General features: G+C 35.4%; 1 protein-coding gene across 10 annotated transcripts in view; it reads left to right on the forward strand.

Moving 5' to 3' along the window:
* ARAP2 (ArfGAP with RhoGAP domain, ankyrin repeat and PH domain 2) overlaps nt 1–18,069 on the forward strand; it is a 192,069-nt gene that overhangs the window by 154,410 nt on the left and 19,590 nt on the right. For 7 of the 10 annotated variants that reach the window (XM_072808051.1, XM_072808033.1, XM_072808026.1 and 4 more), the window contains 3 exons: nt 7,389–7,531; nt 16,160–16,242; nt 17,287–17,322. In XM_072808051.1, the coding sequence (XP_072664152.1) occupies nt 7,389–7,531; nt 16,160–16,242; nt 17,287–17,322 (262 nt within the window). The remainder of the gene's footprint in view (nt 1–7,388; nt 7,532–16,159; nt 16,243–17,286; nt 17,323–18,069) is intronic. The other 3 variants (XM_072808060.1, XM_072808093.1, XM_072808077.1) reach the window with 1 other exon arrangement.

Below are 18,069 nucleotides of genomic sequence, written 5' to 3' on the forward strand. Positions count from 1 at the left end.
TAATGATGGAGGTGATCATGATAATAATGACCATTACTTAGAAGTGTCTCAGTATAGAAAACAGAATTATATGTTACATGTTAAGAGATAAGAATTGTAATTATATAGGACATTTGCTTTCTAACCTTGTCACAAAGCTTTTGTGAGTCACAGTTTTCTCATTTACAAAATGAGATCATATTACCTGTCTTTCCTACTATAGAAAGTTGTATGAGGGGCACCTCGCTGGCTCAGTCAGTGAATCAGGGTTATAAGTTCGAGCTCCACATTGGATGTAGAGATTACTTTAAAAAAAAAATCTTAAAAAAAAAAAGTTGCATGAGAAGCACGTGAGATAAAATATATCAACACTTTGTAAAGTCTAAAGTGTCACCTATGTGTTTATTAAGAGTATACTAAAAACAACATTATTTAATATAAAAACTATATAATTTACTATAAATTTTATTTCTAAAAGTTTATTATAATTCAGGTAACAGTAAAAACAAAATAGAAAAGTAGTTTCTACTTTCTGTAATTTGCTGCATTGTCAGTAAAATAGCATGGAATTTCTGGTACTTTTCTAGTCAATCCTTCAATAGCAATTATAATTTTATTATTTATGGAGACTCTAATTGTAGATGAATGTCAGCAGGCTACTAGTTCTATTAAGCATTGCTTCTTCAGTACAAGTAGCATAAAGGAAAATAGACTGGGGATGAACCAGGGGACATAGTTGGCTTTTCCTAAGAAATAGATTACTTTCCAGCAGCTATTACCAGTTTTGTTTCTACTCAGTCGTAGAGAACTAAATTTTACTAAAATACACTTTGAATATCATCCAGTGAGTACAACATAACTGAAATTCTGCTTCCTTCAAATTATTAAGAATACACATGATCTCTGTCACACATGGTTGTCTTTCTCAGTATGACTTATCTTAGAATAATACCCTCTAGGTCCTTCACAAAAAAAGTGAATAAATAGCATAATCAGACCTATAAATACAGAGAACTGGTCATTGCCAGAGAGAAGGGGATGGGAAGGGAGAGGTGAGCAAAATGGTAGAAGGCAGTGGGAAATGCAGGCTTCCCGTTAGGGAAAGAATAGTCATAGGACTAAAAGGCACAGAGTGGGGTGGGGGGCACCTGGTGATGGAGTCAGTTAAGGATCCTTCTTGGTTTCAGCTCAGGTTGTGATCTCAGGGTTCTGAGATTGAGTCCCGTGTTGGGCTCTGTCCTGGGCACAGGGTCTGCTTGGGATTCTCTCTCCCTCTCCTCCTGCCCCTCCTGCTTATGTGCTCTCTCTCTCTCTGTCTCTCTGTCTCTCTGTCTCTCAATCTCTAAAATAAGTCTTTAAGAATAAAAGGCATAGCATAGGAAATACAGTTAATGCTATCATAATAGTTCTGAAATGGGACAGATAGTAGCCTTACTTGTGGTGGACATAGCATAAACTTGTCAAATCATTAAGTTGTACACCTGAAACTACTGTAACGTACGTCAACTATACTCAAGAAAAAAAATACACATCTTCTATATAAGTAATGTCAAAGGCAAATGTGTCTAATTTTCAATTTGTAAGAAATTTTTAGCTGTTAGGCAACAAATATTGCCAAATATCACTTGGCCATGATGTGTTTTCAAGACGTCTCCTGGAAACTGCCCATTTGTAATCTTTACTGTTCACAGGGAGAGATGGAACAAGGAGTGTTTTCAGAGAATGTTACAACCCTGAAGAAATAATCTTTACCAGCAAAAAAAAAAAAAAAAAAAAAAGCGGGGGGGGGGACGACGACACATACAGATCATGAAAAATAGAGCATTTTAAAATTCCCTTGTCTTGTTCAGAACATATAATAAGAAATATAAAAACAATACATTGTAGTTATTATGCATTTACTCTATGCCAGATGATGGGTTGACTTATTTGCATTCACCATCTCATTTATTCTTCCTAGATAGTCTACTAGTACTTAACTAGGCCTTCTACAGATGGAGAAATTAGGATATGGAGATATATTACATAACTCCCTCAAGGTGACCTGCTTATAAGTGACAGAGCAGGCATTTGAATCAACATGTGTCCAAATCCAGCCCGTATATGCTGTCCTAACCCACCTCCCATATTGAAATCAAGGATAAGTAAGATTGTAAGTTCTTTAAATTCTTAGAAACTCAGTCTGTAAATCATCAGGACTTTGGAAGTACCGTTCTTTCTGATTTTGCTTACCACTGACTCCGTAGTACAGATTAAAAATAATGTCTGTAATCTGTTGATTAAACAAGCAGTTACGTACTACTTGCTCTGTGCCAGGCACTGTTCTAAGCACTTCAGAAACCACATCCATGTGAAGATTGTATGTATCCCCATTTTGCAGTTGAAGAAACTGAGATTCAGAGAATACTGCCTGAGATTGAGTGAAGGATGTGGTTCTCATTTAAACCTGGTCTAAACTGTTTTAGTCATTAGGCTATGTCAGCTATCACAGAGGTTGGGGAGGAAAATACAAAGTACAAATTGTTTTAAAAAGCAAATATGACATTATCATGTTACTTAAAAGCTAAACTATTAAGCAACTATGGTTCATGCATTCAGGAACTAAATTAGATCATAAAGTTTAGAGACATAATAACAAGTATGAACTAGAATAGTTAGAAAAATTTCTGTTGGATAAGTGGGGTGCAGAAGTGGGATAGAATTTGTACAGAGGCAAGGAGAAAGGAATTTCTCTCATTTATTCAGGTGATCAACTTGAGTCATGCCATGGAGAGGAAGATTGGTTTTCCAAACAGTATCTATGATCAACTGAATCATAAATATATTTTAATTAATATTTTATAGAGATGGGTAGGAGAAATTCAGCTTATTTAGCCCTTTAAATGTCAGGAAAAGGAGTTTAGACTTTTAATGGTTCCAAAGTAAGTCTTAAAATAGTGGAAAAGTTAGGCTTTGAACGGGAGTTGTGAGGAAAGGATTAGGGTGTTAAAATGGCATTTGCATGAGATGAATCTGGATCATTTTCTGGAGCCTTTAGAAAAGAGGGCATGGAGTTATAGAATCCTGGAATCCCCAAGTAGTGGGTAGAAAAGTCAGGTGTTAGAGTGGTAATGTCAGGAATGAAATAGAATTGAACCCCAAAGAGAAATTCTCAAAGAATAATGGCTGAATTGCTGCTGACTGACTGCACATGAAGGATAAAGGAGGAGAATATATTTTAGAAGTACCATTCCTGGATTTATGTTTCTTTCTCCCCCTCTCTCTGTCTCTGCCTCTCCTTCCCAGGACGCTTCCACCTCCTCTGTAGATAAGTTCTTTTATTAGGATTATGGACCACTAGTTAGGAATTGTTCTTTTTGAGTAAGAACTCGAGGGATCCCTGGGTGGCGCAGCAGTTTAGCGCCTGCCTTTGGCCCAGGGTGCGATCCTGGAGACCCGGGATCGAATCCCACGTCGGACTCCCGGTGCATGGAGCCTGCTTCTCCCTCTGTCTATGTCTCTGCCTCTCTCTCTCTCTCTCTCTCTCTCTGTGTGTGTGTGTGTGTGACTATCGTAAATAAATAAAAATTAAAAAAAAAAATAAGAACTTGAGGTTTTCAGATGATTTGGGAAAAACTGTTTTTTGTTGTTTTAATTTGTCCCAGTAATATAGTCTGTTCTGTTTAAATAAATTTGGCCTTTCTGTTTTGTTTCATTCGTGTGACTTTTAAGGGCTTTTCTAGTTAATAACAAAATTATAGCACAACTAAGAATAGTTGTTTTTTTTTTTTTCTTGCTGTTCCACTGTTAACTTGAAAGATGCCTTAACTCCAGTTGTAATCTTCCTTGTCCTAGCATTCAACAAGAAGGGGAGAGGGATTTATGATTTTTCTAGAGACAGTATGCTGGAGTTTTATTGGAATGAAACACAAAGGTAGTAAAGGAAATTGTACCCATTAGTGTACATCCCAGAATCTTTCTTTGAAGGAAATAATTGCTTTGGAGAATGCATGAAGTCTTTAGATTTGTTACATTTGCGAAAAAATTAGATGATTTTCCCGAGTTACTCAACGGCTTCTTATAGTACATTAATGATGTGCTATAGCTGGTTTCTTTTTCAATTAAAAGCACATTTACAGAGTGTGTCCTATGTCTTTCTTTCCTTTTTTTCTTTTTGTAACATTCTGAGTACCTAGAAGTATTCCATGCTTATTAACTTACAAGATGCCAAGGATTGATAGCATGGACCCTGCCACATGTGAAATCCATCTTTTTGATTAGATCAGAGGGATTCGGTGTATGGCTATAGCAAAGGGTGGAGCCAGGAGGACTACATATGGCATTAGAAACACTAGTGCTCTGAAGTTTAGATCTTAAAAATAAATAAATAAAAAAAGAAGAAAAAAAAAACATCTAGAAAGATCACTGTGCTGGGACAGACTATGAAAAGAGCAAGATCTCTTGGAACTGAGAAGCCCAAAGCATAGCAGGGAGACAGCAGTTCTGGCCTGAGTCTCAAGAGTTATGAAGCCGAAATCCCACTGCAAAGAGCAGAAATTTGAACTCCTGCTCAGTAGAGACATGCAGAGCATAAAGCTTATATTCTGACAAGTTAGAGTTGAATTCAAACCTGGATAGGGTCTGGATACAGGTACAGAGGACACAGCTGGCATGAACTTTTACTGAACCAAGTTCCTCTGGAACAGAGGACCTTAGTAAGCTTTCTGCCTGAGATGAAGGGGAGGGAGTGAAAATATTAAGAGTGAAGTACCCCACAGTTGAGGGACCAATCAGTACTGGAAAAGTGAATTGTTGGAAGCCATTTAATTCATAATCTTGTTTTTGTTACACGCTGAGTTACACATGATGTCCCCCAAAGTATGTAGCTTCGTTTTGTCCTTAAGTGGTGGGTAATCATTGCACATGTTTTAACATTTTGAGAGCAGTTTAGTTGTGAGGGCTTTTCAAAAGTCTTTAAAGCCCTTGATAGTTATAGAACTTCATTTCAAAGTTCTTTCCATTCTTCCCTCCTTCTTCACATATATTTCTCTCAGAACTTCTCTCCAGTTCCATAATAATGAATGCTGCAAGATGTAGCTAATATAATCATTACATAATGATTAAAATGATAAATTTTAACAAATATGAACCCAAACACAGCAACAGTATTTTTTTTTCCCTAAGCCTATTTTCTCTTACAACCTACAAATAAATGGTTTACTTGGGCACTGGACATATGATTATTGGAAAGGTTTATTTAGGGCAAAAATCTAAGTGAAAAAGTACGATTTAAAGGCTTGAATAGAATTTGTTTGGCTTAAGCAATATACAATATCTGTATCTCACAACTTGATTATAATTTAAACTTTTAAAAAATGATGTACCTGTCTCTAAACCAACCATATTGTAAATACCTTTCTCGACTTCCCTATTCTAAATCAGCTGAATCACTAAGCTACTGAATATTTTTTGAATTGTTCACTTCTATCAGAAGATACAACATTGTTTATCAGCCCATATTTAACTCATTGCCTCCAAGATTGTATGTTACTAGAATTAAGTGCACACTAGACCCTAAATACTTTATGAAGAAATGAATGATTTGGTGTAATATGAATTTCACTGAATAGTTTTATGTTTACTTTTTTCTTGACCCTATTAAAATACACCTTACTCTTCATTGAAAAGGTTATTTTTAATTTAAAAATAAGTTAGTTGTAAAATATCATTTGAAATATTTTTCTATGGTAGTGAATATCTAGTAAGTGTATAAGAAGAGACATTATGGCAATGTTTTCAGATATTAAAGTCACCAAACACCAAAAAAGAACTTCTTTTAGTATGTGTGATTAAAATAATGTGTCTGTGGCCAGTATATGTATCATGAAAACTATTGGGGTTTGTTAATTACATTTGTTTGTATGTCTGTGGTTAGCATCAGGGACTTTATTACTCTTGGGGGTTTTTGCTTCCAGGTATTCATACCATGCTCATATTTGAGTTATAATTACAAAGAACTGTTTCTATTTTTTAAACTTTTGTTTTCTTATACTAATTATAATTGTGAAACTGTGTGTTATTTGTTGTGTAAGTACAGGTTTTCCTCAAACCAAAGAAATGTTAGGTTTAAGACTAAGAGTTCTTTCTAAAACCATTCAAGTTATTTTGTAAATTTCAGAAACAATGCATGAATGTTTAAAAATTGTATCAACTGGCTAGCAAAAGATTGCTAAGGATCCTGGTCTGATACAGTGTCCCACCTTACATCTTTTTGTGGTCATTATCTAGTAGGAGGCCCACAGTATTTTCCAGGAAGAACGGTTGTTGACACCATAATGACCGTGTCATAGCTATTTGGCTTAAGGTTCGTCCCCGCCCCCCCCCCCCACACACACACACTGTTCAGTTCTCAAGTAGGCAATTGAAATTGTTTAAAATTTGGGAAGAAAGTTGTAGACTGGACATGTATTGATGAATTTATACATGATAAATTTATACAAGCACAAATTTGGTGTTCTTACCAAGAAGTATTTTTGTAAAATTGGTTGGATGGTTTCTAAGTATGGGGCATGGCCGTATTGCACATAAAGTAGAGTTGTTAATAAGTGCTCTACCTTAGCAGTTTTGCCTTTTTAACCCTTACTTAGTTCATATGTATTGGATTTTTTTTATTTTTTATTTATTTATGATAGTCACACAGAGAGAGAGAGAGAGAGAGAGGCAGAGACACAGGCAGAGGGAGAAGCAGGCTCCATGCACCAGGAGCCCGACGTGGGATTCGATCCCGGGTCTCCAAGATCGCGCCCTGGGCCAAAGGCAGGCGCTAAACCGCTGCGCCACCCAGGGATCCCTGTATAGGATTTTCTCTAGTGCCCTGAGAATTCCTGAATTCCTCAATCAGAATTCTGGGAGAGAATTTTTTCCCTTTGTATTTGCATTGTTTTTTTTGAGAGCTGTTCCAAAGAAATATAATGTAAGCCGAATATGCAATTTTAAATTACCTAATAGCCACATTAGAAGATATAAACACGTGAAATTAATTTTACTAAAATAGTTTATTTAAACTCTATTTAAAATATTATAATTTGATCATGTAGTCAATATTACGAAGTTATGATATTTTTACCTTACTTTTGGTACTACGTCTTTGAAATATGGCATATATTTTATACTAAGGGCCGATCTCAGTTGAGAGTAACCACATTTCAAGTGCTTATTAGCCATCAGCCAGTTAGATAGCATGGATAGGCCTATATTACAAGTAGATATGAATATCCTGACACATGGTGTTCCCAGAAATTAACCATAGGCTTCTTACTGGTAAGAAACAAGTTATTATGCATTATCAAAACTGAAAATATAGAAATGTTTTATATTCTATTCCAAATAAATGAAAATGTACCTCACTTACAAAATGTTGTACATTACAGAGAGGAGAACCCTGGAAAGTATCAAAGAAGGAGTCTTAAAGATTAAAGAAGAACCATCTAAAATTCTGTCTGGAAATAAGTTTCAAGACCGGTATTTCGTTTTACGAGATGGGTATCTCTTTCTCTACAAGGATTCAAAGGTAGTTGTGTATTTAGTATTTGAATATGTGTGCATGTTTGTGTGGTTATTAGCAGTGTCATTTATACCTTTGTCAGTATCTTTTTGGCAGTCAGGCCCTGGGAGTAAATAGAACACACAGTAAGCTTGTGATTTCTTGCAGCCTCTGGATGGAACATGAATACACCAAGTGACAGAGTAAAGAACTTCATGTGGCACTTCTCATTTTTTAGTGCAAAGAAATCCTTAAAGAAAAAGCTAATATGTGTTACATAAGCTAGCATGTAAATAAGCATCTTTATCAATAAAATTAAGAGCCATCAAAAAGGATGAAATTTTACCATTTACATTGATGTGGATGGAACTGGAGGGTACTATGCTGATTGAAATAAGTCAATCAGAGGAAGACAATTATCATATGGTTTCACTTATTAGTGGAATAGAGGAAACTCGATCTCAGAGGGAGGGAGGGAGGGAAAACTGAATGGGAAGATATCAGAGAGGGAGACAAACCATGAGAGGATCTTAACTCTGGGAAACAAACTGAGGGGGTGGAGGCATGGGGTAACTGGGTGATGGGCATTCAGGAGGTTATGTGATGTGATGAGCACCAGGTGTTATTTGCAACTGATGAATTACTGAAGTCTGCCTCTGAAACTAGTGATATACTATATGTTGGCTAATTGAATTTAAATTTAAAAAAGAGAGAGGGAATGTCATGCCCTGAGGCAAAAGTGGCTTGAGTTTAGCTGATGGAAGTTAATAGAATGTAGGATAAAAAGGCAAAAGCCTTTTGCTGATGTATCCCTGTAAGTTTGAATTTTCAAAAGCTTTTGTTAAGGAGTTGTGGAATGGAGAAGGAAAATAGAGATGAGAAAGGGAATAGATAAACTTTGGAATCATAAGAATATTGATTAATATCAGAAAACCTCTAATCCACTAAGTGGATTATATGAATAAATAACTTAAGCTCTCAACCTCAATTTCTGAATCTGTAATATGGTGATGATAGTATGAATCCTGCATACCAGTTTATTTTAATGCTGTTAAGAATATATGTTCTTTTAAACCATGAAACATTACATATGTAATATTATATATATTTATATATATATATATGTAGTGTGAAACACTATACAGTAATAGTATAGTATTATATATTGGTAATAGCAAGACTTCATAAAGAATATTAATAGGCAAGTCCCAGACAGAGAAAAATATATTCATAGTACATATATCTGAGAAAGAATGCATATCTAGAATATGAAGAATAAATCAACACTAAAAAGACAATACAATGAAAATTGGGATGCAGTATTGAATAGACACTACATGAAAGAAGATGGAAGAATGGCTAATATAACCATTGAACTAAAAGCACTCAATGTAATGGTCACCAGGGGCATGCAAATTGAAACCACACAATACTATTTTATGCCTCCTGATATGACTAAGGATTGATTAACTGTGTAGAACTGCTTGGTAATTTTTAAAAATGAAGTTATTCATATATCTACCCCATGATCCAACATCTTGATTCCTAGGTATTATGTCCACAAAGCACTTGTTCCAGAATGTTAATATGCAGCTTTACTCATACAAGCTAAAACCTGGAAACATTCCAGATGATTCAACATCAATAAAAGAATGACATATTCATACAATAGAATACTACTCAGCAGCAAAAATAAATACTGATGAATGTAACAACATGGATGAGTCTTTGAGCCCTTATTGAGCAAAAATAGTGATACAAAATGGTACCATATGAGTTTGTATATTAGAAGTCTAAGAACAGGCAAAACCATTTATGATGAAAGAAGTCTGGAAGTGTCTGCCTGGTGTGTAGAGAAAGATTGCTGCAGCAGCAGGATGATGGAGTCAGTAAGAACCTTTTCTAAGATGATAGAAATATCTCTATCCAGTTTTGGGTGGTGATTACAGGAGTGTATGCAGTAACATCTCCACTTCCTTGAGATTCAAATAACATCTATATAATTATTTGAAATGAAGAATGACAGCAGGATCTAAAGGCACCTTTTTTATATTGAATTACAAGACTCACTGGGGTAAACATTGCTCGCATACTTTAAGTGTGTGGTGCTTCACTGTGATGTGTTGTGGAGATGTATAAAGACAAACCAGACTAGTAACATCTGTGAATATGTTATGAAGAAAGGATTCCTAGGCAGCTTTCCAAAGTTCTGTGGTCTCATTTTGTTATGGCTTCTGTTGAGCTCCCCACATGCTTTGACCGCTTTCCCTATATGTTCCTCCAGCAGTGAGGCCTCCACGTGGGCATAAATAAATCTGAGCAGCATTCCTCTTTTGATTAGGACAGTGGACTGTCCAGGCAGGGGGGCTAACAAAACAGCACTGATTCTGCAGCCCTCATCAATTCAGAGCTGTATTAAATATTGTACTGGAACTCCTATCTTATTATTCCATCTGAAAGACCCAGCAGGAAGTCTGTATAGGTATCAAATGGTTATTATTTGTTATCATTCTTCCGTTTTTCTAGTGGAGGAAGAGTGGAGTTTGCAGAAGTAAGGCACAGAAGAATTAGGGATTGTGTGAACTGAACACATCAGATTTTAAGGTTCATGAACTTGAGATTTGTGTACATGAAGTAAATTCAGGACGTCACAGCTGATTATCCTAGCCATCTAGAACCGAATCTGATTAAATTTTCTTTGGTTTTCTTCAATCTTCTTTAGACTGATTTTCTTAATCCTTGCCCTTCTATATACATAATATGTTGGTTAAGGGCCAATTTTGTAGTTGGATATCTACTTAGCATATTTAAACATGAACCTGAACTTTTTAGTCCCATTAAGGAACCAACACTTGTATCGTGTAGCAACAGAAGGTCACTAGAAACTAGTGGTTAGTCATAGTAAAGGCAGTGGAGTCATAATGGCAGCAATTAGCATTCAAGATTCAGCTGGTTGCTTTATAAAAAGTAGAGTTCTATACATTTCACTTGTATTATCTCGTTTTACCTTTATCATAACTATGTGAAATTAGTACTATACAATTCTCCCACTTTACCGATGGAGAAATGGAACTTACCAAGATGTTACATTACTTGCCCAATATCCCATAGCCAGTAAGCAACAGAGTGTTCATTCCCAAGTGTCGGACTCCAAAGGCTCCAATCAGGGACTTACTAAACAAATAATAATTTTGCATTATTTTAACATGGTGGTTAAGTCTTTTTCCTTTAAGCAATACCAAATATTATAATCCATGTAAATTCAGTTTTTTATAGTATTTCCCCCCAAGCTGATATAAATTTAAAAATCTGCCACAAGGAGCTTGTTCGTAGACAAGTGATTTTTTTTTCAGACAGATTGATTTTGTGAGATAAAGAATCTCATACCCTTTAACAGAACATGTTTTAAGAATTTACATCTTTTTGAAAGCAACATCCTGTTTAATCTAAGATAATTCATATAGTGACAGTGTGTATATGAGTTTGTCTAAAAGAGTGGTTGTCTTTTTTTTTCTTATTTTGGAGTTTGAAATACTTCTTTTTCCCAGCCCGAGATATAATTGACAAAAAATTGTATGTATTTACATTGTACAAGGTGATGTTTTGATGCATGTACACATTGTGAAATGATTATTGCAATCAAGCTAATGAACATATCCATTACCTCACATAGTTATCTGTTGGCTGTGTGTGTGTGTGTGTGTGTGTGTGTGTGTGGTGTGTGGTGAGAACATTTAAGATGTACTCTCTTAGCAAATTTCAAGTATGTTGTACAGTATTAACAGTAGTCACCATGGTGTGCGTTAGATCTCCAGGATATCTATTCTGCATAACTGAAATTTTAAACCCTTTGACCAGCATCTCTCCATTTCCCCCATCCCTGACAACAACCATTCTATTTTCTGCTATGATTTCGACTTTTTTAGATTCCACATGTAAGTGAGATACACTATTTGTCAAAAAGACAGTGCTCTTTAAGGACAAATTTTGTTTTTGTAACAGTGACTTCAGAGGATGGGGTTATAATTATTGTGCTTAAAAGCTGTATTTGCACATCTGTCAGAATAAATTAATGCAACTGATACTTTAATTTGCACATTTAGGCAAGCAGAGGAGTCTCGATTTACAGTTTTCCTTAAACCACCATTATTTTCAACATATGACTTTATGTGGCTGGTTATTTTTTCATGTTGCTGCTCTGTCCCTTTTAATATTGATGGTCGAGTCATTGGTAATGTTAACATTTCCAATTATCTTACAGTAAATAAGCAATAGTGAAAATCTCCTAACTTATTTGAATAAACATTTGCCTCTGGTTTTGACAGTTACCATTAATATATGTATATTTGTCTATACTTAGAAAATGATTTGCTAAGAAGGAAGTGGAAATTATAAATTGAAAAGTGTATTTAAAAAGACTGTGTGTTAATTAGAGATAATTTATGAATGCTCATTAACAACAAATTAGGGTAATACACAGGGGAAGATATATTTTGTTTTGAGTTTTCCCTGCACAGAAAATGTTAATTAAAATGTTTTCAGACTTGATTTACATAAAAGGTGAGAAGTTTCAAAGAATATTACCATTATACTGTTAATGATGTGAAAAAACCAAGTGAGTAAGGGAGGGGTCATTAGTTGCATGCACTAATAAGCAAACTCCTTTTAGTAGCAAGAATAATTTTTTAAGCACGCTAATTTAATTGGCTAAGTTAAAAAACTTTATTTTAAATTATAGTGCCTGAAGTAACATGTTAGAGACTTCCCAAACAGTCCAGTATTTTGAACTTTTCGAAGCAATTCTCCAGAAAATATACATACCACAGGAGAGAATTGTAATAAACCAACAGTAAAGTTATCTTGCCAAATGAGGTTTCTTTTTATAGAACTTCCATTAGTATCCTTAGAGTTCCACTTCATGCATATTCAATTTAAAGACAAACTAAAAAAAGCTTGCTTTCCACTGTTGTGGATTTCCTCTCAAATTCTGTCATTAGCATTCTTTTTGGACAGGATATGGTATAAAGTCATGAGCTTGCATGTCAGGAGTGGCTTGAGAATCTGTTGTAGGACTTCAGACAATCCACTGCCAAAAGCACTTGACGACGTAGGCAGTCCCGGACTTACTGATGTCCTGTTAAGATTGAAGACTACCCGCTTCAGCAGTGCTTCTCTCATTCTGAACCATGCAAATCCCATTTTACCCACACTGCTGGAACTCCTGCCTCTCACCTTACCTGGCTGCCTCAGTCCGGACTGAGTCCAAGGGAATAGCAGTCTCAACTACGCAGATGGACATTCACCTCAGCTGCTGTCTCATGTAGTATCTCACAGGTGTGGCCAGGAGGCTCCACACCTGTACACGTTCCTAAGTTCTCCTTGCTTTGAGTCTCTCCTACATGGAATATGTCCTGCCTTACAAAGCTAGCTTGCTCTTCTATATTAGACTTCAGTGCTAATTAACATTCAGTAAAGTAGCACACTACAAAAACAGTACCCCCAAACCAGTCCTCAGTTGGGATAAAAGACAAAACATAAACTACCAGAAAATGACCTTAACATTAGAAGTAGAGGCTTTATGAAGGAAACTACAGAACTTCACTGAGAGAAATAAAATTTATGTCAAGTCTACTAATGTTTATTTATAGGTCTGATGTAATTCTTTTCAAAATTCCAAAGGAATTATTTTTAGAATCTGGCAAAAATGATGTGCCTCCAAGTGTAAACAGATAAGAATACGTGCAAACATTTTGGGGCATAAAAAATAAAATAGGGGCTCCTGGGTAGCCCAGTCAGTGAAGCATCTGCCTTTGGCTTGGGTCATGATCCCTGGATCCTCGCATTGAGTCCTACATTGGACTCCCTAGTCAGCAGGGACCCTGCTTCTCCCTCTCCCTCTGCTGCTCCCCCTGCTTGCGCTCTCTTTTTCTCTCTTAAAAAAAAAAAAAAATAATTGCATAGTATTTTCCATCCAACTGTCATGCTATACAATAAAGCTGAAATAGCCAAGATAATATGATCCTGGCATGAAAATGAACAGAGATAGCTGTGCTACCCTTAAGTAAGGTAAAAGACCTAATTGTATATTAAGATTTACTTTTGGTAAATATGCCATTATAAATGCATGACTAAAGAAGAGTTTGTTTATTAACTAGGGCTGGAATAATTGTTAAAAATTTCAATTTAAAAATTCTCATCTTTACTGTAAATAAAATATATACTCCAGATTGACAGAAGTAAAACTCTAGAAAGTGCAACCCTTCAAATTACATGGCCACACAATTCGGTATTTGTCAGCTATGTGAGAATCCTTTAAAGTTTAAGAGATAAAGTTCAAAAGAAAAGATCAGTATGACTTCATAAAAATAATAAAAGTAAACAGCAAAATTAAGGCAAACAGCAATTTGTGTAGAATATTTCATTTAAAAGGACAAGGCAGTTTGATATAGATAAAACTAATTCAAACAAGACAAATTAAAAAAAAAAACAAAAAGACAAATTGTTGACCAAATCAAAAGTGAAAATTACTAATGAATACATGAGTGTATGTTTAATTGTAAGTAAATGCACACTATCAGTTTGGCCAAAATCTTATTTATTTTTTAAGCTTTTATTGAGAGGGAATGAGAGTATGAGTGGGGGGAGGGGCAGAGGGCATGGAACAAGCAGACACCATGCTGAGGATGGAGCCCAAGGCAGGGCTCGATCCCATGACCCCAAGATCAGAACCTGAGCCAAAATCAAGAGTCAGTGCTCAACTAACCAAGCCACCTAGACACCCCCCAAAATCTGAAACACGTTTCTAGCCTTTAGTCCAGTGATTCCATTTCTAGAAATATAGTCATAAGAGAAAAAATATCCAAACTATTTTAAATTATCTACCCTGATAATAGCAAACATTGATCATAGTGACTAGGAGTAAATTCCCCGTGTACACTCCAGGCTTCATCAATGCCATAGAGCACTGGTCACCCAAGCATTATTCTTGATCATCTGCTTCCCTTACTTTTACCTTTTTATTTTCTCTGTATTCTCTTAACCTTTTTTCTCTGTGAAAGGCAATTTTTAATTTTATAAACGTATTTCCATCCTTTACTTTTTAAATACAACTGCTTTCATGAAAAAAAGACTTCAGAGTCATAGTTTAACTCATATAGAACTAGTACTAATTTCAGCTAAATGTACTTAGTACTGAATTTCAGCCAATATTTGCTAAGTGAGCTTTTGCATCCTGTCCTAGGATTCTAACAACGTGTCTGTATCACTGCGTCTCTGAAGCAATGTGTTCTAAGTTCCTAATAACAGCTGTAATTTATTGCACACTTACTACATGCTGATTACTGGACTAAATGCTTGATAGACATTTTTCTCATTTAATCTGTAGAATAATTCTATTAGTACCCCTTTCCTTACTCAGCCTTTTTTTTTTTTTTAAGATTTTATTTATTTATTTATTTTTTTTTGAGAGAGAGAGAATGAGCAGGGTAGAGGGGCGGAGTGACATACAGACTCCCTGTTAATCAGTGAGCCTGACGTGGGGCGTGATCCAAGGACCCCGTGATCATGACCTGGGAGCCGAATTCAGATGCTTAACAAACTGAAGTGCCCAGATGCCCCCTTACCTAATAATAACCCTCTGAGTGCTCGCTTCGGCAGCACATATATAATAATAACCCTCCGAGGTACTCAGTATTTTTATTATCTGTGTTTAATAACAAGAAGAGCAGAGAAAAGTAATGTGAAGTCACAAACTAAGTAGCAAGCCAGATTTGCACCTAGGTTTCCATGATCCCAAACCCCTTGCTCTTAATAATAAATGCTATATTCCTAACACTTTGAAATATATATTTCCTTCAGAATTTTTAGGAGAGAAAGCATGTGGTAATAATCATTTCCAAGGCTATTATCTTTATAAAATTATTTCAGTTTATCCAAGGATAAATAACAAAATGTGTGGTTTGATGAAAGTTGTGAAATTAGAGTATAATGATTCAGGTTTTGCCTCATGACCTATGTTCCAGTATTTTAAACACATATTAGTTATAGATAAATATGTTAAGATGTGTATAGAGAATAGATAATGGGTCCAGAGCAGATGTAAATTTTTTAATAGTCTACTTTTATGAATTATTTGTGAAAAATGATATTAATATGAATACTTGAGATCAATATGTACTCACAAAGGTTCATAGTATGTTTTCCATCATTCTAAAATCCAAAAGTACAGAAAATCATAATACATTTGGTAGCAAAACCATTAACATGACAGTAGTTTCCTTAGTTATATGAATACAGGGTGCTGCCTCAGACAACGCTGGTGGAATTACATGGTATTGTATATTATTCTATTTTTAAATTATGAAAAAAATGAAAAATTATCAATTCTGATATATATCTGGTCCTAGGTGTCTTGAATAAAAAAATATTGTGTTTATGTATACATGTACACACATACATAAATATGCATGTATATCCAAAATTTTCTACTTAAATGTATAACATTGTAATCAGAACAATCTTCATGTGCTGAGAACTTGGTATAATATCCATAAAACATTGAAGAAATAAACAATTCAAAGCCCAGTCATTATTACTCAAGAGAAATATAAAGATATTTATGAAGTCTATTTAATTACAAATTATTTTTTTTCCTTACAGAGTAGTAAATATGACAAAATGTTTTCTCTTGCTTCAATGAAGTTTTATCTTGGAGTGAAAAAGAAAATGAAGCCTCCAACAAGGTAAAGTTTGAAAGGGGAAGGTTTTTGAAAAAGTAAAAGTTTTAGGAATCTGTGTCTATTTAAGGATTTGGAGGTCAGAAGCATTAATCAAGCTTTTTATAAATTAAGCTATAGACAAAATCTTTAAGTTGCCACAGACATGGCAGGGGACCTGTTGAAGATTGTGAGAACTTGTGTAGGCAGATAAAAAAGCATGATGTCAAACTTCTACTAAAATCAAACTTCTTGGTCTCTGCTGTGTAAAGCAAGAAATCCCCATAAGGACCGGTCTACTGAAAAAAATGCATGGATTTTTCTCTGCATTCCATTCCTTGATCGGTCTCACAACCTGGGAACATAAGGAATGTCCTAGGCAATTCTACACACTGGAAAACAGCCTCTTGATGCCTGGCTGTGTAATTTGCCCTTTTCATTTTGCCAAATTCGTTAGTAAACCTGCAGCATAGCTGAGAGGAAGTGGACTCCTCTTATACATTGCCTTCCTCTTCAATATTTGAATCTTGCCAGCAGGTAGTTTATGCCATACTTTCTTATCACAAATTAACTTGATTAGCTAATTAATATTTGCAATTAATATTTGCATGAATACTTACAAAACATTTTAATGAACATACTCTGGGTTTCTGTTACTGAAAATTTTATCTCTTTCCCTATATGCACAATTTGTAAACTCAATACATATACCTGTGTTGCTGTTGACACATTCTTTATTTCCCACAATATCAGTAACAAGGTATATATCTTGTTTTGGCCATTTTCCCAGATATCTATCCTTTCTCAGCCAAGAGTATCTTCTGAGAGATTTCCCACACTTTCCCATGACATCATAAGACCCCTTCCCTCTCTCCCTTGAGCATATTTAAATTTGTAGCTGAACCCCTCATTTATCATTCAACCTTAGATCAGTCATAACCATTGACTCATTGCTTGTGGGTATCTGTTCTGTGTGATAATCACAATTTAATACCTAACCCTGTTTTCAGTCTTAAACAATTTCGTTTTTTAAATGTATATATGTCTGTGTTTTTTTCCCATGTGATTTAGTTGGGGATTGACGGCGTATTCTGAAAAACATCACTGGTAAGTTAATAGCTGGTCATTTTTGGATTTGATATATTGATAACCTCAGTAAACAAATAATGTTATTGGCAGATATATCTACCAACAGGAAATGTTTCACCTAAGTGAAGCTAATTTTTTTTAATACTTTGAGAAGAAGAAAAATTTGCTTCAAGGTTTATGTCCATTTCAATCCCATGAATCCTAGTTGCTAGTGCTTCTTAAGAGAAACTATGTCTGATTTCTCCTTAGTTATGTGAGTGTGGAATCTCAGCTTTTATGGGATAGGCAGACAGAATTCAGTTTTATATAAAGGATAAATAACCAAAACGCGGTATTAAAAAAAATCTTGGGGGATCCCTGGGTGGTGCGGTTTGGCACCTGCCTTTGGCCCAGGGCACGATCCTGTAGACCCGGGATCGAATCCTACGTCGGGCTCCCGGTGCATGGAGCCTGCTTCTCCCTCTGCCTGTGTCTCTGCCTCTCTCTCTCTCTCTCTCTCTCTCTCTCTCTCTGTGACTATCATAAATAAATAAAAATTAAAAAAAATCTTGGTATAAAAAAACTTGGAATAAAAAAAAATCTTGGCTTCAAACCTTTTCTTTCCAAATATGTAAGTTTTTTCCCATTAATGTCACAGGATTTAGCCAGTCTCCCTCAATATTGTACTGTGTCCCCTTCTCCCACCCTAGCTATGTCTAACCAACCACTAAACCATACTAGATCTGCCTCTTAATTGTCTGTCTGATGAGGCCATGTGTTCATTCA

The sequence above is a fragment of the Canis lupus genome, chromosome 2 (genome assembly GCF_048164855.1).
Source record: "Canis lupus baileyi chromosome 2, mCanLup2.hap1, whole genome shotgun sequence".
Lineage (NCBI taxonomy): Eukaryota > Metazoa > Chordata > Mammalia > Carnivora > Canidae > Canis > Canis lupus.